The sequence below is a fragment of the Terrapene carolina genome, unplaced genomic scaffold, assembly GCF_002925995.2.
Source record: "Terrapene carolina triunguis isolate 2854851 unplaced genomic scaffold, T_m_triunguis-2.0 Scaffold96, whole genome shotgun sequence".
NCBI lineage: Eukaryota > Metazoa > Chordata > Testudines > Emydidae > Terrapene > Terrapene triunguis.
In genome coordinates, this window is record NW_020664447.1 from 28,974,673 (window position 1) to 28,997,517 (window position 22,845).

Consider the following 22,845-nt stretch of genomic DNA (forward strand, 5'->3'; position numbering starts at 1 on the left):
GGGGGGCAGTTAGGGGCAGGGGTCCCAGGAGGGGGCAGTCAGGGAACAAGGAGCAGGGGGAGGGTTGGGGTTCTGAGGGGGGCGGGGAGTGGAAGGGGCGGGGCTAGGGCAGGACGGGGGCGGGGCTAGGGCAGAACGGGGGCGGGGCTCCTCCTGTCCTCTTTTTTCCGTGCTGAAATGTGGTAACCCTAGTTTATCCCAGGCATTCTCATGGGGAAGGGATGCAGAGGCGATGCAGGGAGAACATTTTAGTTTTGCTATTTTGAGACAGTCATAATATAAATGTTGGTCCTACTAGTTTCTGTGCGTGTCTTTGTCAATTGTCTGCACTTGCATCTAGAGCTCCAGATAGACGCAATCTTATATAAACAAATAATGTTTCAGTTTTGCCAGTGGCAGTGTGTGGTCCAGTGCTCTTTCTTCTCCTTAAGGCAGTGGTCTCCAAACTTTGTTGATCACGCACCCAATCAGTAAAAAAATTCTTGAGCATGCACCCCCTGCTCACGGCTGAACTGTCGAAGCAAAAAAAAAAAGCCGCTCGGACTCCCGGCCAAGGGAGGGGAAAAAAAGCGGCGCTGCTCCGGCGCTGCTCCTCCTGCCGCACACCCTGAAGGATCCTCTTGCGCACCCCACTTTGGAGACCACTGTCTTAAGGCATAAATGGGCAAAAAAAAAAAGATGGATTTGGAGCAAGATATTTAAAGATGGCGGGGGGGTAATATAGAATGGGAGTCTTCTAAAACCTCATATTAAATATTGTATACTCAGCTACTGCCAGAGTCCAGAATTTCTACCTTTCTGAAAATCTATCCCAGATCCCTGAGGTGAACAAAAGGGACTATCAGGGAACGGGCCTAGCAGCCAAGAACTCCTGGGCATTAATCATGGCTGTGACAGCCTAGTGCAACTTCTCTGGCTCAATTTCACCCTAATGTAAGCTGGGGTAAATAAAGCTTTACCTCTGTCCCTGGCACGGTTCTTGTGAGGTGTGATTATTTAATGTTTATACAGTGCCTTCACTTGAAGATGTAAGGTGCTATGTAAGTGCTGTTACTAATTACAGCAAATTGCGTGAGGGAATGTATTAACTCAACATTAATGCTGCAAATAAAAATTGCACAAGTCACAATAGGCAGAAGTCAAGGTTGCAAACACAGTGTTTAATATGACAGAGTAGCATACCTTGCCTGTTTTAATAACAGACCCTTTGTGATGTAGTAATATGCAATTTTCTTTTCCTGTCTGTCATGTTAAATCAGTAGCTGAGTATTTAAGCTACCTGTTCAACAAGAAGAATGGGAGTAGAAAATAGTGCACATCTGTTGTACATTGTGTGTGGGAGCGTACAGAATGTGCAACACTGCAGGGTTAGTCTTAAACTCAATAAGCTGGAAGATGGAAAAGATCATCCAACACAGTTTTAGTATTGGATAGTAACACTTTCTAGGATTTAATTTTCGAATTGGAAAAAAAAAATCCACTGCTCATTGGACATAAATGTAAGCATGTTAGCAGCACACCTATGTTTAAGTGAGCCACTGTAAATTTCCAGCCTCATATGTTCGTATGTTTGATTTTAAAAAAAAATCAAATCTCTTGTTAAATCAAACCCAGTTATTTTCAAAGCGAGCAAAAGCCCAGTTCCCTAATTAGACTCTTGTCCACACTAAACTTCAGATTTCACTTGTTTTTAGTGTAGGATTGTGCCAAAAATAAAAGAAAATCATGTAGTTAGAATTTTTTTAAAGGGAAGTCTGTATTCTGTATTTTGTTCACTTTCTCATAATATAAAAAGGGATGAAGAGGCTTTGTTTGTTTTTTGACCTTCAACCAAAAAAGCTTTTAGGCACACGTAAATCATGGGAAATCTCACATCCAAAAGTGATTTTTTTTTTTTTTCTTTTTAAGTTGCATGTGTGAAAAGTGAGAGCAGTTATGGAAACTGTTCTTCAACCTTAACTATAAGTGACTGTCACCAAGGTCCATGATAAATCTGGTAGCCTGGGGCATAATGATGTGAGGTTATGAATATATCAATCATAGGGATTAGAAAGGCCCCTGGACTACTGGTATTGAATTGAGTGCTATGGAAAAGAATCTGGTAAAATGCTATTGTGCTTGAGAATCAGTTTTGTATACTATGTACATGTATAGCTTGGGGTGGGTAATCAAAATTCGCTTTTGATAGTCCACTGGGCTACTAGACTTTAAACTAGCTCACTCAGCCTTGCCTTGAAAATACTTCATGCCCCTTGGCCTCCTTTATGCCTTTTCCATTCATAGATTATAAAGCCAGGAGGGACCATTGTGATAATCTAGTCTGACATTAAATGGGGAGAGCTCTGAGTTACTACAGAGAATTCTTTCCCGGGTATCTGCCTGGTGGGTCTTGCCTGCATGCTCAGGGTCCAACTGATCGCCATATTTGGAGTCAGGAAGGAATTTCCCCCCAGATCAAATTGATAGAGACTCTGGGGTTTTTTTGCCTTCCCCTGCAGCATGGGGCACAGGTCACTTGCAAGTTTAAACTAGTGTAAATGCTTTAAATGGTGTAATGTGAAGTCTTTAAACCATGGTTTAAGGACTTGAGTAACTCAGCCAGAGGTTAGGGGGTCTGTTTCAGGAGTGGGTGAGGTTCTGTGGCCTGCAATTGAGCAGGAGGTCAGACTAGACTATTACAATGGTCCCTTCTGACCTTAAAGTCTATGAGACCTCCTATATAAAAGGCCATAGGACTTAAATAATTTCCATTTGAACTAGAAGATATCATTTAGAAAGACATCCAATCTTGATTTTAAAAATTTCCAGTGATGGTGAATCAACTACAGCGCTTGGTAAATTGTTCCAATGGCTAATTACCCTCCCGATTAAAAGTCTGCACCTTATTTCTAGTCTAAGTTGTCTAGCTTCAACTTCCAGTGGTTGGATCTTGGTATAAATTTGTCTACTAGACTGAAGAGCTCTTTATCAAATTTCTTCTCTCCATATAGTACTTCTATACTGTGATCAATTCACTTCACTTCACTTCTCCGGCTGAGTTTCACCGTAATGTAAACTGGGGTAAATAAAACTTTACCTCTCTCCCTCCTCTTTGTTAAGCTAAATAGATTGAGCCCCTTGAGCTTTTCACTATAAAGCATATTTTCCAATCCTTAATCCTTCTTGTGGTGGATCTTCTAAAATTAAGTCCTCCTTGCTGTTCTTTCCTATAGGGACCCAGCTTGGAAACACAGATGGTGGAAGATGAAGCTGAGACAACCAATGAAGAACTGCCCCCTCATCTGCGGGAGGAGCCTCCTGAAGGTACAGTACCACCACTAGGATGAGCTCCTTGTAACCGATTGGGAGACTGTTCCTCGTTGGCCAGTACAGCTTTCCTGACACAGGGCCTTTCTGTCTTTAAGGGGGGGTAAGAACCTTTGCTAATGCTGACAGCTGAGTTTGGCCTCTCGGCAGGAGCTTCTATTCAAAGAAAGCTGCACATGTTGAAGCACATGTACTGTCAGGGCGGGCTCCAGGCACCAGCTTACCAAGCAGGTGCTTGGGGCGGCCACTTCGGAGAGGGGCGGCACGTCCAGCTGTTCGGTGGCAATTCGGCGGACGGTCCCTCACTCCTGCTCGGAGCGAAGGACCTCCCGCCGAATTGCCGCCGCAGATCGCGATCACAGCTTGTTTGTTTTGTTTGGCTGCTTGGGGCAGCCAAAACCCTGGAGCCGGCCCTGTGTACTGTTACCCAAAAAGTCCAGTTTCTACATGAGGATGTCTGCAGTGGAGCTGGAAGTAGACATACACACACTACTCTGAGCTAGTGTGCTAAAAATAGAAATGTAGCCATAACAGCACAAGCAGTGGGAGGGGCTAGCAGCCCTGAGCATGTACCTATGGTTTCAGATGGGATTATACTTGGGCAGCTAGCCCTCCTGTCACTCACACCTCTGCGACTATGAGTACATTTTCAGACAGGATTGTAGGTACGTACTCAGAGTGGGTAGGCCCTCCTGCCGCTTGCGCTATTGTGGTTACACTTCTGTCTTTAGTGCACTGGCTCAGTCAGAGCTAGCATGGGCTTATCTGCTCAATGTGGAAGTTACAACTTTCAGCTCCAGTGTAGACATACCCTCTGAAAATAAGGCTTCTGATTTAAAATTGTCCTGCTTGTGGACCGAGGAAAACTGGTTCCTATCTTATCTTATTTGTGATTTACTGTAATCATGGGGAAAACTTCCTCTGTAGGCTATCTGCTGTCTCTCTTTGCCTCTCTCTGCAGTACCCTGTTATATGAACCATCCCCAGTGCAGAATAATCAAATCCAGGTTTTATGGGTTTGCCAGATTTTTTTTTTCTTTTTGCCATTTCTTGGAAACTGGTTTAGCAGTCTGAGGAAGAGGCTGTCAGTCAGCAGGAGGATCAGAAATGCCAATTTTAATTAAAAACCTCATTTCCAATTATGTGGCCTGGATTATACAGGGAACAAATCTCTTCTCACTGTGTGAATGTTTCCAAAGCTGTGCTGAGCAAAATAGGTGCTGCTTTCCTTTGAATAGAAGCTGCGAACGCTGCAGCACATATGATTCATCTCTAGCTTTTACTTGTCTCCAATTCAGTGACTTTTTAAAAATACAATTATTCATAATCTCTCTGGAAGGCTTAACCCAGTAAGCGCTGAGCTCTTATTAACAATTTACTATTAAAATGGAGGGTCTCTAGCCTGTCAGATGTCAGTGGGAACATAAACCCTTTTATTTTGTACTTCTAATTACTTTTCTTAAAGGGAAGAGCCCATCTTTTGTGTAGGCGACACAGTGACAGTCACAGTCTCAAAGGAGATTTGTACTGGGTGGAATAGCTCTGTCACCTCTTGCTCAGCATTCTGCTGTAGCTTCCTTGTTGAGTGCCAAGCACTGGTTCTCCTGCCTTGCATGCTCTGCTGGTTCTTTACCAGTAGATTGTAATATGGAGGTAGGTGCAACGCTGACTTCTCCAGGTCCTCTTCCTACTGCTACCTTAAACTTTCAAGGTACTGGGACCAGGTGGAAGGGCTGTGAATTCTCATACTGTATTTAAGTTGATGACTAAATGGATTTTTACTATATAATATATGAGGATTGCTGTTCCTTTGGCCACAATATTACTTCTTTGTGGAACCAGTGGGGATCCTGGTGTGTTGCCAGCTGTGAGGTCATCAAACTATCAGATATGATGGTGTTTCTGTGAAATAGAAATGCAGTCAGTGATTTCTTGTGATGGCTGTAACATCTGAATGGTCACCAAAAGGCACCTGAATGCTTGTTTTGTTCAAATTCTTTTTTGCCTTGAATCTGCAAGCTCTCTGGAGCTTTAGAATTATTAGTGGGTTAACAGAGGGCTATCTGTCTGGCCTTTTAGTCTTTGTGACAGTGTTTTGAACCTAAGTGAGGGAAATGTAATGGTCTCATCTCTGTCTGTAATAAGGTTAAGCCAGGACGCAACCACCACACATCATGGGGGTAAGGATCTCAGTTACTGCTCTGAGTCAGGATTAAAGTGAATTTAAAGACTGAATAATCCTCAAATGGTGAAACATAGGATGTCATCTTTTCACATCAATGTTACAATACAGGGAATACATTTTGCAGCTTTCACCATACCTGGCCTTTGACCAGTGGCTTCATTCTCCTGAAGCAATTAATGTAAGGCTTGTGATAAAATGTTTGGTCAAGAAACTTGCAAGAGAAGCCTTTTGCATTTGCCTGTCATCCAGCTAGGTTGAAGGGTGATAGAAAAACGTGTAATGCTGGCAGCTATATTTCATCTTGAGTGCACTGTTGAGCAGTCTAGGATAAGCACATGTTCTCCAGCTCTTTCCATCATTGCTGATAGTAGGACAGAAATGTATTGGGGATGATGTGACAGGTGAAATACTCAACAGGTAAACAATCAGGGCAGTAGATACGTCCCTTGTCTTAAATACTGAGCTCCAAGCCTACCTTTGATTTGTAAAGTGCAATTAAATGTAGCAAAATGAGAGGGATGAATCCTCATGATGCTGAATATCTACCCTCTTCTGTGCTGTCCTCTGGGAAGCAAAGGAGAGGTGGAAAAACTGCCATAAAATAAACCATAGGATTGTGCTGGGGTTACAGGTGGTCCTGTATGTTGGTGAAATTAAGCAAGCTCTGTTAGTTCACAGGCTGTGGTTCTAACAATATACACCTGCTATAATTATTACAGAGATTCTGGGAGATGGCAAAAGAGCTTAGCTACAAGAGCCATTACAAAAATGGCATACAATAAGAATAGATCTTTGAAGTTCTTTTAATAGAAGATGCAATTAAGCACCATCTTCTTGCAGTCATTCTTTTATTGCTGCCTGTTCCTCTTGATAACATTTTCCCAGTTAAATCAAATGCTTTGCAAAAAATACAGTAAATCATGTTGTAACTGTGCTGCTCTCTTGTTTCCTGGCATCTATGAATTGGAGACAGTGACTGTTCGCCTTCTTATAATGAGAGCACAAGGGACGGCAGGCTTTCCAGAGTGTCTGCTCTTTTGGCTCAGTCCAATATTTCACTAAATTGCATCATAGTGACTTCAGTTTCCAGACTGTGAAGTGCATTTAATCTCATCCTGGAGGGAGGGGAATTGGAAGGTACTGTACTATATGTAAAGATAAAGTAAAATCAAAAGCTGGTCCTACAGGGGTCGTATTGTGTTTCTGAATAATACTGTAGCACACTCCTCTGCAAATGCAGGGACTTGAACTCGTTTGGTTTTACTCTCTTGTCTTTCCAGTGCCCTCAGTGACTAGAACAGAGCTGTCTAGCCACAAAGCACCTTTTCTCATGCATATGAGTTTCACAAGTGCAACATGAGTAGGGAAAAGCTTAATTTCAAATGGTGACATTAAAACTACTTTTATCTTGGATAAGCTTACATAAGTGTGATGAGTAATATAGTGTTGCTCTGCTTTCTAATATCCCTCTGTCAGCCTGATTACACTATAGGAATATTTTAATGCCTCAAATGTTTAGTTGCAAATAAATCACATAAGGAAGAAATTTTGGATACGCCAGTTAAGGTAATTGTCTAGGGGTATGTTTACACTTAACACTACATATGCCGACGGAAGGCTTCTCCCGTCGCTATAGGTAATCCACCCATCCAAGAGGTGGTAGCTAGGTTGACAGAAGAATTCTTCCATTTACCTAGCGCTGTCGACACCGGGGATGAGATCGGTATAGCTGCATCTCTCAGAGGTGTGGATTTTTTACACCAATGAGAGATGTAGATATACCAATGTAAGTTCCTAGTTTAGACCAGGCCTAGGTTAGAAATTGGTAAGGGGGGTTTCTATCCTTAACCAAGCTCCAGTATGTACTATTAATATTTCATATTTTTTGATAATGTCATTGTTAACTTCTGTTTTACTTGTGCACTCTGCTCTGAATCCAACTGTTGTAGGTGACTGTATATATTTTAGCTTGTGACACTATTAAGGGCCCAAAAGCAAGCTATTCCGCTGGTTAGGAAAGATAGAAAATGTGACCAAAGACCACCTTGGTTTAACCATGAGATCTTGCATGATGTAAAAAATAAAAAGGAGTCATATAAAAAATGGAAACTAGGACAGATTAAAAAGGTTGAATATAGGCAAACAACACAGGAATGCAGGGACAAGATTAGAAAGGCAAAGGCACAAAATGAGCTCAAACTAACTACAGGAATAAAGGGAAACAAGAAGACTTTTTATCAATACATTAGAAGCAAGAGGAAGACCAAAGACAGGGTAGGCCCACTACTCAGTGAAGAGGGAGAAACAGTAACAGGAAACTTGAAAATGGCAGAGATGCTTAATGACTTTTTTGTTTCGGTCTTCACCGAGAAGTCTGAAGGAATGCCTAACATAGTGAATGATAATGGGAAGGGGGTAGGTTTAGCAGATAAAATAAAAAAAGAACAAGTTAAAAATCACTTAGAAAAGTTAGATGCCTGCAAGTCACCAGGGCCTGATGAAATGCATCCTAGAATACTCAAGGAGCTAATAGAGGAGGTATCTGAGCCTCTAGCTATTATCTTTGGAAAATCATGGGAGAAGGGAGAGATTCCAGAAGACTGGAAAAGGGCAAATATAGTGCCCATCTATAAAAAGGGAAATAAAAACAACCCAGGAAACTACAGACCAGTTAGTTTAACTTCTGTGCCAGGGAAGATAATGGAGCAAGTAATTAAGGAAATCATCTGCAAACACTTGGAAGGTTGTAAGGTGATAGGGAATAGCCAGCATGGATTTGTAAAGAACAAATCGTGTCAAACCAATCTGATAGCTTTCTTTGATAGGATAACGAGTCTTGTGGATAAGGGAGAAGCGGTGGATGTGGTATACCTAGACTTTAGTAAGGCATTTGATACGGTCTCGCATGATATTCATATCGATAAACTAGGCAAATACAATTTAGATGGGGCTACTATAAGGTGGGTGCATAACTGGCTGGATAACCATACTCAGAGAGTTGTTATTAATGGTTCCCAATCCTGCTGGAAAGGCATAAAGAGTGGGGTTCCGCAGGGGTCTGTTTTGGGACCGGCTCTGTTCAATATCTTCATTAACGACTTAGATATTGGCATAGAAAGTACGCTTATTAAGTTTGCGGATGATACCAAACTGGGAGGGATTGCAACTGCTTTGGAGGACAGGGTCATAATTCAAAATGATCTGGACAAATTGGAGAAATGGTCTGAGGTATACAGGATGAAGTTTAACAAAGACAAATGCAAAGTGCTTCCACTTAGGAAGGAACAATCAGGTTCACACATACAGAATTGGAAGAGACTGTCTAGGAAGCAGTACGGCAGAAAGGGATCTAGGGGTTATAGTGGACCACAAGCTAAATATGAGTCAACAGTGTGATGCTATTGCAAAAAAAAGCAAACATGATTCTGGGATGTATTAACAGGTGTGTTGTGAGCAAGACACGAGAAATCATTCTTCCGCTCTACTCTGCGCTGGTTAGGCCTCAGGTGGAGTATTGTGTCCAGTTCTGGGCACCGCATTTCAAGAAAGATGTGGAGAAATTGGAGAGGGTCCAGAGAAGAGCAACAAGAATGATTAAAGGTCTAGAGAACATGACCTATGAAGGAAGGCTGAAAGAATTAGGTTTGTTTAGTTTGGAAAAGAGAAGACTGAGAGGGGACATGATAGCAGTTTTCAGGTATCTAAAAGGGTGTCATAAGGAGGAGAGAGAAAACTTGTTCACCTTAGCCTCTAAGGATAGAACAAGAAGCAGTGGGCTTAAACTGCAGCAAGGGAGGTCTAGGTTGGACATTAGGAAAAAGTTCCTAACTGTCAGGGTAGTTAAACACTGGAATAAATTGCCTAGGGAGGTTGTGGAATCTCCATCTCTGGAGATATTTAAGAGTAGGTTAGATAAATGTCTATCCGGGATGGTCTAGACAGTATTTGGTCCTGCCATGCAGGCAGGGGACTGGACTCGATGACCTCTCGAGGTCCCTTCCAGTCCTTGAATCTATGAAAGATGACCCTACTACTGACTATATCAATACACCCGTTTTACTTGAGTTCAAATGGAGAATGATGTAAGAGTGTCTTGTTAAGGATAGCAAAGGACTGGACTAAGAAGGTCAGGCCCCTAGTATGATATCAGAGTTTATTACTCTTGCAAAATTAAACCTGCCAAAAGGCAGAGAGCAAACGTTCTCACCAGACACCAATTTTAAGGTTTTTGTTGAGAATTCCTTGTGTAGACACATGAGGGCGCTGCATGCTTAATAATGCAGCAGTTGCCAAATAATCTGTCCAGTCCTGTTTGTCCCAGGGGCTGCTTTTGAGAAAATGTTCTTATAGGTTTTGGTGCACGAAATCTGTGATGTGTCAGACGTTTTAGATACCTTGCTCACTTCCTTGGATGGGGGTGAGATAAAGTATTTAGTCCTAAAAACTGCTCTGTGATACTACATGGGTAGCTTTATCAGCCCCCTCAATTTTAGGGGATTGGCGCTAGTATGCCTAGCGGTCTTTTACCTTTTGACTTCATGCTATCTCCTTTTTTTCATCTCCTTACTCTTTGATCTGGTCCATATCCTATGTAATAAGGGCCTTTAGTAAAGGGTTAATGATGGTAACTTGCATTGTATGAAGTGCTTCTCACCCTGATGGTGCGCTAAATCCAGTATACAGCAGTTCAGAGGAGTTGACAGAACCTAGCAATGAAGGTCAGCAAATTCTGGAGTGTAACAAGTTTGTTTTAAAGGCAGCCCCCTGTTTTGCTCTGGTGACCTGTCGTACTTCTGGGCTGTCTGTTGTGGCATGTTAAACTGTGGGAACATAAAGCTATAAATTAGATATAGTATGTTTTAACCTTAATACTGGTGGGTCCTGTCTGACTGCAAGGCTGCATTATTGGTTATGACAGTAGTAAGAGGAGCCCCCCTCGCCCCCTCGTTGGAAGTTTATAAACCAATTGTTCTCCTCTGATGGAGGTTTGAGATCTTTGTAAGTAGTAAACACTAAAGTTCTTATTACCAAACTGTTTGGAGGAGATGGCCCTAAAGTGTGAGCAGGGCTGGCTCCAGGCACCAGCTTACCAAGCAGGTGCTTGGGGCGGCCACTTCGGAGAGGGGCGGCATGTCCAGCTGTTTGGCGGCAATTCGGTGGACGGTCCCTCACTCCTGCTCGGAGCTATGGACCTCCCGCTGAATTGCCGCTGCAGATCGCGATCGCGGCCTTTTTTTGTTGGTTTTGTTTTGTTTGTTTGTTTGTTTGGCTGCTTGGGGCAGCCAAAACCCTGGAGCCGGCCCTGAGTGTGAGTCTAGTATCTGAACCATCTGTGTTTCTCTGTACCATAAGTTCCATTCCAGGCAGACCACTTCATCTCTTCTAAGGCAGACACACTGAGTTCTATTTAGTTCATTTTAGGAGGGTTCTTTTGAATGAGAACTTCTAAAAACTAGGTCCCATCAGCTCTGCATGGTTATCATAGATCAGGGCTGGCCAAACTGTGGCTTGTGAGCCGCATGCAGCTCTTTTACAGTTAAAGTGCGGCTTGCTGAGCCCCCCCCACACACCCCCTCCCCAACTGTCTCCCTACCAGACTGGGCAGGGGGAGATCGGTGTATCCGCCCTGCGCTAGAGTGGTGGGACTGGGGGCTTCTGCCCTGAGGTGGGGTGGTTGGACTAGAGGCTTCTGCACTGCAGGGAGGGAAGTTTAAGGGCTTTAGCCCTGCAAGGGGGTGTCAGGGCAGAAGCCCCGGGCCCCAGCAGGCACTGCTCCGCAGGGCAGGTTGTGCGTGTCTTGTGACTCTTGAACTTCTGAAGATTATTGTATGTGGCAGTCATGCTCTGGCAAGTCAGTTAAGCAAAACCACATCTTTTGTAAAGCCGTACTGGGCTGCCATCAGTCAATTATGCTTTCCAAGGTTCTGTCCAGCTAAATCTCTGACAATGGCATCTTTTTTGCACAGTAGATCTTAAACCAACTGCTTGGTTGTTGGCTACAGCTTCTGCTTTTTTTGTGTTTATGGCTAGTGGAAAACCTTTTGCCCTAAGTTCCGTCCATGAAGCCCCAAGCGGGAGAAAGAATGATCTTGTGGTTAAGATAAAGGGCTGAGAATTGGGAGACCTGTAATCTGTTCCTGGTTATAACAGTGACTTACTGTGTGGTTTTGGACAAGTCACTTCCCTTCTCTGAAAATCAATTCCCCCCCCCCCTCCAAAAAGGAGAATAACAACAATTCTTATTTATCTTTGGCTTCACTACTTCCTCCCTCTTTTCCCCCCACCCCACCCCCAACAGACTTCGCTGATTTCTCCAAAATAGTTCGTGTGTCTGCAGAGAGAACTGACCTAGAGCATCAGCCCCACCCTCCACATGGGGTCTGCCTTAACATTTTTTGCCAGGCTTGTAAAACATTTTAACATCAGTCTAGCCTATGCACCTCCTATCCCGCTTCCTTTTATTTTAAAGGCAGCCAAGATTTTCTTTTATGTTTCCAGGTTCCCCAATGGTCAGCTGTACTTTTGCATGCTTTATTTCACTATACTTCTTGATGAGCTCTTTTTGGTATTTTTAATTTCAGATTGTTTTTAGATTCTTGGTGTAGTGCCCGCTTGGTGTTATTGCAGTAATAGACTTATCATTGACAGCATGAACTTCCAGTTCAGCAGCCACCATAGAATCATAGAATATCAGGGTTGGAAGGGACCTCAGGAGGTCATCTAGTCCAACCCCCTGCTCAAAGCAGGACCAATTCCCAACTAAATCATCCCAGCCAGGGCTTTGTCAAGCCGGGCCTTAAAAACCTCTAGAAGGAAATTAGGAATAAGGAAGCCATATTACACTCTCTCCTAGAAACAGCATGAATGTTGTTTAAATTCTTGGCTTCATTTTCTCCCTCAGCCCTACTCTTGCTTCTACTTCTCCTGGTCTCGTATGGTGTAATGAGATGTTACTTTGGCTGCTCAGCAGCCCTCTCTCCAGTAAAAAAGTAGTTAAATGTTAGATCTTACCCTCGTAGCGTAACATTTCATGAATTGTGGAATAGTCTCCCAAAGAAAGAGATGGAAGCAACGTCGCTTGAGACATTTAAAAACAAATTCTACAATGCGTTAGAAAATGTAATGTAGGGTGCAACCTTGCACTAGCAACTAGATGGCGATGTAATAAAGCTTTTATCCATCTCTACTTTCTCTGAATCTCTGACTACTGATAGGAATAAGATGTTTTTCTAATGATGTGTGGAGGATGCTCTAAAAGCATATTAGTGGGCTTCTCTGACCTAACGTTTTGGAATTGTCCTCTCCTATCCACTCCATTTCCCACACTTTGCCTGCCTGTCTCTGTTTGCTAAGAGACATGTTAGCTAATGCTGAGTTTTTAATATTCCCCTCTGCCTACTGGGGTGTGTACTCTTACTGTCACTAACATACTTAATATTGCAGTCGTCATTACCTGAAATCTGAAACTCAACATGGGGATTATCTGTCAACATTTTTTTGGTGGTTTATATTTTTGTATTTTGCTTGGCACTGAATTAATGTCTGCGTCCTTTGCAGAGCCTGCAAAAAGCAAACAAGGTGAGAATCGTTTTCTTGCCCTGTATAAACTGATTTTAATATGAAATTTAAAGATTAAAATGGTCACACCAGACACTCCTGGCCTGTAACAAGGGCCAGGATCTGGGATTCTTAAATCAATATTGCAGCAGGTTGGAAATTAGCTTACAAGTGGAAGAAGAACTTGATCATTTAGAATTGTCATTACTTTCCAGCACCAGTGTGTGACCTGCAGCTTGTGAGGTAATTCATATAAGTGTGGTCTCTTCAAAGGATGGGCAACTGATGAGCAGTTTATAATGTGTCTGTGTAAACCTGTCACTAAAATAGCTAGTTAGTATCTATCAAGAATCTACTAGAGAGAAACAAGTGCTCATATTGACTACTACTAGTTTCATTTTTCTGACAACTGAACTTTATCATAAAAAATGCAATTGAACCATGCTAAGGTTAAACACCAATGCTACTATTTGTACTCTATATACTTTGGCTATTTTCTTGTTTCTTTCTGATCTGCATTTATCTTCCAGAGAGTTCCTGCATTTCTTGACTCCAAACACACCATCATTATGTCTTATTGTCTAAATAATTATATTTGGATAGGCCAACCATTGGTATGTAGTGGGATATGGGACTACAGTTGAATAGAATGTGTAAGGAACCACCTACTTAATTATATTAAATGCCAAAAAAATCCCACCCCGTACTGACTAAATGTTAAGACCACACTGTTAAAATCAGGACACTGGGAAATGCAAAGTAGGGTTCCAATTTAACACCATCGTTGGCTGTGCTGCTTGTACTGTGCGTTTTATAGCCTGATGTTATGTTAGAATATTGCAGGTTTTTGCATTTAACACCTTGGTGGGTGTTTTACTTTAAATAACAAATAAGAAAAAATTCAGAGCACTTTAGCGGTGAAGCTTGTAAATGTCTTGATCCAGAGCTATCAAGCTTGTGAACCTCACGTGGTCTTACAGTGGAGTCTCTGTAATAATTTTTCAGATTTGAAAAACATCTTATGTTTTCCATGGAGAATAATTTATTTAGGGGCATACATAGGGTATAATGGGATGTGATTAAAAAAGGGAAATGGCTATATATCAGTGAATATGTCTTGCCTATGAGATCGATTGGGCTGTGGTACATCATCATAAGAGAATAATAGAAGCCTTATCACTTGGGATGGTAATTGAGAATGTGGTGATAAGTCAAATTCAGCTACACTTAACTTCCTCAGATTTCTTTGCTACATATCATTGTGAACTGAGACCAGAATATGGAACAGAGGCTGTATGAGCAGGGTTTATTTAAAGATGTCATACGTTTATCTCTTTGGGTATGTCTGCACTGCAATGTAAGCACTGGGTTAGTGGGATTCAAATCTGTGAATCCTGGGTTTGTAAGCCCAGGGCTAGATTGTCCACATTTTTCGGTGACCTTCAGTTAAGAATTTCTGGACCTGGGCCCCAGACCCAGGCTCCAGTGTCCACAAAGCAGTACGCAGACCTGAGTCAAGTATCAGAGAAGTAGCCGTGTTAGTCTGTATGCACAAAAACAACGAGGAGTCCGGTGGCACCTTAAAGACTAACAGATTTATTTGGGCACAAGCTTTCGTGGGTAAAAAACCCACTTCTTCAGATGCATGGAGTGAAAAATACAGATACTTGGTATTGACATCTCTTCATCAATTATTGGGAGTGGACCACATCCACCCTGGACTGAATTGGCCTTTTCAACACTGGTTCTCCACTTGTAAGGTAACTCACTTCTCTTCACGTGTCAGTATATTTATGCTTGTATCTGTAATTTTCACTCCATGTATCTGAAGAAGTGGGTGCTTTACCCACAAAAGCTTATGCCCAAATAAATCTATCAGTGTTTAAGGTGCCACCTGAGTCAAACTGCCATATCCTAAGCTTCCTAGCACCCTCCCCAACGATACCGATATGGAAGACTTGAACTGGCTGATGCCGCTCATGATTCTCAGTATAGGCGCTGATGCCTCCTGTGTACACCGGCGCTTCTGGAGCAGGGTGACCAGCACATGCAGACCTGTCATGACCAGCAGTGGGTCCAGAACTTCCGCATGAAAAAAGCTACATTTTTGGAGCTTTGTAAGCTGCTTTCTCTGACCCTCCAGCATCATGATGCATGTATGAGGGTAGCCATACTGGTCCAGAAGCAGGTTGCTATCACCGTCTGAAAGCTGGCTACTGCGGACTGCTCCAGTCTATTGCTAATCAGTTTGGCATTGAAAGGCAACTGTCCATAAAGTGTGGCAGAGGTTTCTGAGGCAGTCAGGTGTGTGTGATTTACCTAAAGTTGCTGAGCATAAATGATATCTCTGAAGTAATTGCTGGCTTTGAGAGAATGGGGTTTCCAAAGTGTGCCGGGGCCATTGCTGGGACTCATGCCCATAATTTTCCCTCCTCAAGGACATATACATAAACTGCAAAGGATACCTGTGACACTCTGTACCTCAAAGTAGCACCATGGAACCCCCATATTTGCCATGGTGATATGATTATGATATTTTTGTACAAAGTATGCCTTGTGAGGTATCATTTTAAGTCTTCGTCTATTGAACATTAATATCCTGTTTGGACTGTATGTACTATCATTGAATGTGAAGTATTACTATATGTGTTACTGAAATATGTTGTGAGGTTAGAAACACCAACAACCAGCCTTTCAGTTACAACTTTTGCCTTGGTTTATGAAACCATATCCTGATCTCAGAGAACCTGATGAAAGAAAGTTTAATAACACTCTCAACAGGTATAGAATGGTAGTTGAATGCGTTTTTGGTGGACTGAAATCCCATTGGTGCTGTTTACATACCGGTTTTTGGATTCTAATGTCATCAATGCTGTCCACGTTATTGTGGTTTGCTCACAGTCATTGTGAAGCCAAAGGTGAGCCATTTTCCCCCTGAATGGACCTATGACAGTAATGGATTGCTGAATTGGTACACTGAACCAGAAAGTGAACCTATCACACCTGGAGCAGGAGGCACCCATGCAACAGGCACCCATGCATGGGCCAATAGAAGAGGGAGACTAGTATGTTTATGAATGTTATGTAGAATGATTACAGTAAATGAGGTACTGTCACATCATGCAGTGAAGTGGGGGGGTAGTTAAGTATTTTAGTTATGGATGAGAGGATGGCTTATGAACTGGGGGTGAGGATTGATGTGCATTGTACTTATTGGTAACATGACTGCTTATGAAATGAGGAGGGGGGCATGTGACAAGAACTATGGATTGATGTAAATAAATGTACTGAGAAATTGGGTACAACTTTAGTAGTCCCTTATGTGTTTGTTTATTATTTGAAATGTGCATTATATGATGTGATGCAGTGATGGTAATAGTTTCTTAATCAAATAAAAGCCTTTATTTTTTTTGAACATGGATGTATTATTGTACATAAAATATATTAAACCATTGCCAGGCAAGCCAGCTGCCATTAGCACACCAAAACACCAGTAATAAACCAACACCAAAACCATTAATGAAATAGTGTATAAACTGAACATTTAACAGTGCAAACACCGTTGACTAGTACCAAGAAATGAAGACCCTAATGTTGCATATTCCCTGGGCCCCTGTTCTCCTTTTCCTTTCTTGCATGTTTAGAATGCACTTGGCACCTCTTCACGGGGTGAAGGCCTGCAGGTGGTACATTTGTACTGCCGGCTACTGTTGCATGGGCCCGCCAACTATGGAATTTTCCACAGTATTCCTGGTCTGCAGCACATGGTACTGTGGAGGGGACTCAGGACATGGTGTGGGTACAGTAGGAGCCTGTACTCTTGCAGACAGAAGTACAAGCAGCCTCTCAAACAGGTCTTTATGCTGTGCTCTATCTTCTTCCCTCAGCCATATTCTTTCTTGTTCCTGCTCCATAAACTGTGCTGCATGCCTCTCCTTGTACATTGCAATTCTGTCCTGTCACTCTGTAGCCTGTCTGTGCCTTTCCACGAAATCTTCTCCATTCTGTCCAGAATGTCCACCATAAATTCATCATAGAAACACTTCCTCTTGGACTGGTCTGTGACCGTTCTGAATCCCAGGGATGTGCTGGAGTGTGCCCATGCTGCAGAGGTGGAGGGACCAGCAAAGGTTGAAGGACCTAAAAGCAGACATCAAGGAGTGCATTATTGTCTCAGTATTAAAACAGGTTCAGGGCATCTGCAGACAAAAGTGCCTTGTGTAATCTCAAGGCCAAAAATACTTTGTAAAACCGAGCTTCAGTTGATTGTGAGAGGAACACTTCAGTTCCCAGATGGTCCATGGACACAACTGAGTTAATCACAGTGAAAAGAGTGCACAAACAATGGTAAATTTAAAATTTACAATTGCTTTTCGTTTTAAAAATTGCAGACTGCCTTGCGGGGAGTGAGAGGGGTGCCTTACTGCCTAAGTTGTCTTTGCCCTTTCCAGACATTCCATGTTCTGGAGGACATAACAGTTCAGGGGGTTTCTGAATAGAAAAGGGACATTTTATTTCAACCTACTGGTGGAAAGTCAGCTGTGTATGCCACAGAGGGTTTAAAACTTTTGGTGTCTGAGCAGCAAATGTACAAGTAGAGCAGGCTGGTGACCTACAGAGGTGGCCCAGAAAATACACTCTTCCCTGAAATTTGACTGCCTATCTGCAGTTTCTAGTATGGGAACAGTTTGTGGCTATCAGCGCCCACAATTGGGTCAAGATTCCTTGGGGGATCAACAAGATGCTGTGTTAGCATCCACATGGATTACTGCTTCCCTATGGCTCCCAATGCAGCCTGCTCTGAAGGCATCCTGTGGACTATGTGCAAATTCACATGATAGTATCTATTCTCAATTCCCAGCACACTTGTGTACTACATGCAGCCAAGCCCCCAGCTGTACTTTGGACATGGATTTCATCACCCACAGACTACAAGTAACCTCTCCATGCTGTGGCATGGCTGATTTGTATGCCATGGTGTATTAAAAGGGAAGGCAACATAAGGTTCAGACTTTTAACACCCTGGCACATCTTCAAGAATTTTCAAGTTTCTAGTAAAACTTTAATTTTAAATGCATGTTTCACTGTTTGTGCTTCCTGGTGTCCATTTTGAATTTGATGTGGTTGGGGTGACATGAAGGCACTGGCGTGCAATCTACTATTAAAGGATACACGCTACTGCCTGCAGTTTGTAATTCATTTTGTACTGGGTTATGAACCGGAAATCCCTCCCATTTCTATATTAACAAACATGGAGCCAGAAACTTACCAGGCTCTGGGGCTACTTCTGCCTCTTGTGTTTCTGCTGCCAGTTTTGCGTGTAGGCTGCTCCACCAAGGGGGCAGCAAAAGGCTCTTCCGAGTAGGGACTCAGGATGTGTTGCAGCTGCTCCAGTGGCAAAGCTTCAGTGGGGACCAGCGTGAGCACACGTCACTTTGGCAGCCCTAATCTGGCACTTGCCAGCTTCCCTCTGATCCTACATTGGATTCTGGGGTCAGAAGGTCACCATTGTGGCTGACCAGACTGTTGTGAAGCACCGGTAGCTCAGTGCTCAGCATGGTATCAGCACCTGGTCAAACTGCTTGTAAAAGAGACATAACAGGGAGTTCCCAGAGATGTGGTTCTCAACCCTGCTTTCTTGAGCTGCTTAATCCACTCCTTGCACTGGTCATCAGTCCTGTGAATCCCCAACACTTCCAGCTTCTTTGCTATTTCTTGGTATGCACAGTCACTCCTGGGACTCTTGCTGAAGCTGTATTCTTTGCTCACCTCAGTGATTAACCAAAATATCTCTGTGCTCCTGTGATCTATTAGCAGCGCACTTGGAAAAAGACTTCTTGTCAGTGGCCATCACAAATGCAGGAGGAAGTTCAGTCTGCTTGCAGCTCAGCAGAATAAATAAAATGGAAGGGTTAAATGCCGAGCAGCTGTACTTGTACCAGGGGGGCACCTTCCACTTTCTGGGAGTCCTGGAATAGAAAGGAGAAGGAACACTGACCCAGGGGATTATGGAATAGTGTTAGAGGACTTCCAGGACTTGAGTTTGGGGGACCTGGGCCCAAACTGTGTCCACACTTCAAAAGAATGGAGTTTTCACTCGAGTCCTTATGGGACTCGAGCTTGAACCTCCTACTCCCTCCCCACAGGAGATCCTGGGCCCGGAGGACTTGCTGGCCAGAGTCAGGCAGAATTGGGTGTAGATGGAAGTGGGGGTTGGGCTCGAGCCTGAATCTGAGCCCAGGCTTATATTGCAGTGTAGACATAGCCTTTGTAATGAGGAACAAGGCTGCGGGGTCCATGCTTATTTCCTTAAATAACTGAATGGCTTTGCTGCATCCACAGTAGTTAAAATCAGCTGGAAAACGCTTCCTGTCACAACCCACGTCTGTATACTCCATATCTGATGTCAAAGCTTTCTCAGATGATTGACCTTGGCTTTGTAATTTGTTCCCGTTGGACCAAGTCCAGCCACCTTCCGTGTGATTTCAAGACATTTCCCAGCATGGTCATGTGTTCTATACAACTAATATTTAAATCTAGATTGGGAAAAACATTAAGAAAATGTGCTTGGGGAGTGGAGGGACAGTCTGAACAACCCAGACTCAGGATATTCTTTTTGTCCATCTCCATAGCTAACATCTGTAACTTTCCAGTTCATTGGTCTAATTAAGAAATGATAGCTGGGAATATTTGCTTTACGTGGTCTATGTAGACAAGATGCTCTTGACAAAATCGGGGGCTGCAAAAGGCAGGTTCTGACTGCGTTGTCCATGTAGAATGCTTCACACTAATTCCATTTGGTGCTGTGTGGGTTAGTGTTCTAAGGAGCAGATACAGACATTTCCTGTGAGTGTGGTGTTCACAGTGAGCTCTCTGATGGGAAAGCTATCCAGTAATGGGAATTTTCCATTCTTCTACCTCCTTTTTAATTTTCATTTGCTATACTCTTACCGCAGACAGCCCTGCAGAGGGCTGCAGAGGGCCAAAGTAGACATTAATCAGAGTATTAAACTGTGCTTAAACCTGTGATGACAGTTATGATTAGAATAATAGATTGGCAATTTTTTTATATCATTGAGCTTACATTTGCTGTTTCCCTGAGTTTAAATTCCAAGACATTCAGACTGTCTTTTTTTCCATGTCATAATTAATTCATTTCAAAGATAAAATTTGAAAAGGTGGTAAAGGGATTTTTTTCCCCAGTTCTCCATCCTTCTTAATTTCAGTTTCTGCTATTCTTTCTTCCTTTTTCTCCTTTTCTCTCTCTCTCTCTCTCTCTCTCTCTCTCTCTCTCTCGTCAGGGTTCTGGGTGTACAGCTCATTCCAAAATTATCACCCATATGTGGAACATAATTAAATGGGGTGTGTGTGAGAAGTGAGTGGGAGTTGTGTGTATAAGACAATGTCTGAAGAATGAGGGACTGTTGAATGCATGGTATTAATTCATTGGCATGGAAACAAACAGTTGTGGCCTTAAGTTACATTTTCACATCACCCACTGTAATTAGGTCCCACACTCATCACAAAAGAACACTGAGCCAGTTCAGTAGGCCCCCACAGAGCAACTTAAAGCCAAATATGTCCTCTAGGCTGCGTTCAAACACCACATGCAAGGTTTCAAATACACAAATAATGCTGTCCACAGTTGTGAATTATAATAGATCTGATCTTGCAAGGAGCTGAGTGCCCTCAACTGCTATGTCCCCTGATGGGAGAGGGCATTGCTGCAGCTGCCTACCTCCCCTCCCCCCCCCAACCACCACCACTCTGAAAGGCTATGGAGGTAGACAGCTCTGGTGCATGGCCCTATGGCTGTAGCGGGGCTTCCTTGGTTTTGACAGCTCTGTAATAGTGTGAGCTGAATGGTCTCTGAGCCTGCCCAGCAAGCTGATCTCAAACAACAAGGTCAACGCTTCTGACAGCTGCAAGTGGGAGAATAATCTGTTAAAGAGCTGCTGACACCTCATGGAGGAATGAAAAACGGGCCTCTTTGCAAGCAGTTCTGCTTGCATTGTATACAATATATTTTCATATCCCTCCCTTATCCACAAAACTTCTGTGTTCACCTCCTCATTCCAAAAGTGAAATCCTATTCCTCTGTCGGGCATGATCCTTTCCAGAGCAACAAGTTGTGCTCTCGCAGATAGAGGAATGTGAGTGGAGTGGAGCAAAAGCAGCTGGAGAAAACAAACTGTTGAGAGAAATCCTGTTCTCATGTTGATGTCATCATGAGTTATGTCCAGAGAGATGAAATACTGAAGATATGTAATACACAACACAAGCAGAACTATTTTTCAAGAGCCAGAGTCTTTCATGTCATGTCAGCAGCTCATTAAAAGGTGCAGTGAAGCCCCAGGGTATTTTAAACTTTATTATTAGTGCTAAATAATCAATTTTTTTTGCCAGCCCCTACATTTTCCCCCCTGGTATGCAAGTGTTTCAGAAAATGGTGTGGTGAAATGAGGACTCTGGGAGGCTACAGTTTGTAAAAGCATGTGTGGCTGGGAGTCCTAGAAGAAGATCTTGCTGATTTCCATTACTAGAGGAAAGCTGTCAGGTTTGCTCTGAGACCATCAGTTGGTTTGGAGAGGAAGACTCCCCCCCACCCACCCCAGTTTGTGCCTAGCAAAGCCCTCAATCAAAAATGCTGGCCCCTGCTGTGTTATCTTATGTCTCTTTACTCATTATTCTAGTTTTCAATGTGGCAAAGAGCTGACAGGAAAATGGAGTCTTCAGCCTCGCTTGGAATACCTAGGATGTGTTTGCCCAATTGTAACAGACAAGTAGTGGAAGGGTCAGTCATTCAAATGCAGAGCAACTCCAGCTGTGGACACTGCTTCTGTTTCTAAAAATTGTCGTCAGGTACGTCCTGTCAGGTTTTCATTGTTTCAGACACAACCATCAATAGAGTCCCTTGTTGGGCTTCTTGCAGGCCAAGCAGTTTGGACACCCATGAATTTCACACTCCTTTTAAAACAGGTTTTCCATTTATAGTACTAAAATCTGTCTTCCGTTTGTAACAGGCGCTACTGCTCTTTTGGATTTAAGACTTTACTTCCCTTTAAGTTACCCCGCCCCAAAGAAGAAAAGCTTCTGTCAAAATGTAAAGTAATAAATATCTGTAAAGCTGAATGGCTGGTGGGGGGGAACAAGGGGAGGGAAGAGACAGGTAAACTGACCCTGGTCATGATTTCAGCAGGAATGTAATAACATTAAATGAAGTTCTGTCCCAGCACACACTGAAGACATCCTGACCTTAATTACCTCTGATTTATTCATCATGGAAATGGGTTTCATCTCTCTTCCATTCCTTGACTGACAGGCAGGAGTAATTTCTCTGGCAGTACAGATGAGTATGCTGTGGTAGACTCCATTTGCCACATTGACAGGAGTAGAGTGCCATCAACCACAGAGTTAGTCAGAGAAATATTTTCCTTTTCAGTCTTGCACTCTAACATGAACATGATATATGTGTACCAGTGGGGCTAGGAGGAAGGTCACTGAATGGTGTGAAACTGAGACATGTGTCCCCTTCGCTGGTTTATACTTTCTCAAATGTACAAATAGATTTAAAAAAAAGTCAAACAGCAATTTTCTCTTTTTCTAAGTAATTATTGATTTTTAAAACAAAATATAGCTAGGCAATGAAAAACAAGCAAACACTTTACACACACACACACACACACACACACACACACTGGGCCTTTTTCTTGCACATCTGTGTTCTCCTTTAGATAAGAGAGAGTCTTCCCTATCGCATTAAATTCTTCAATTTTGTCATTACTCTCATAAACAGG

At 42.8% G+C, this 22,845-nt stretch overlaps 1 protein-coding gene across 1 annotated transcript in view; it reads left to right on the forward strand.

The window, feature by feature from the left end:
- The window catches only part of LOC112116887 (transmembrane protein 263-like), a 311,024-nt gene that overhangs the window by 37,888 nt on the left and 250,291 nt on the right, over positions 1–22,845 (forward strand). Inside the window, exon 2 of the mRNA XM_024214628.3 lies at positions 3,213–3,303. Coding sequence (XP_024070396.1) covers positions 3,213–3,303 — 91 coding nt within the window. The remainder of the gene's footprint in view (positions 1–3,212; positions 3,304–22,845) is intronic.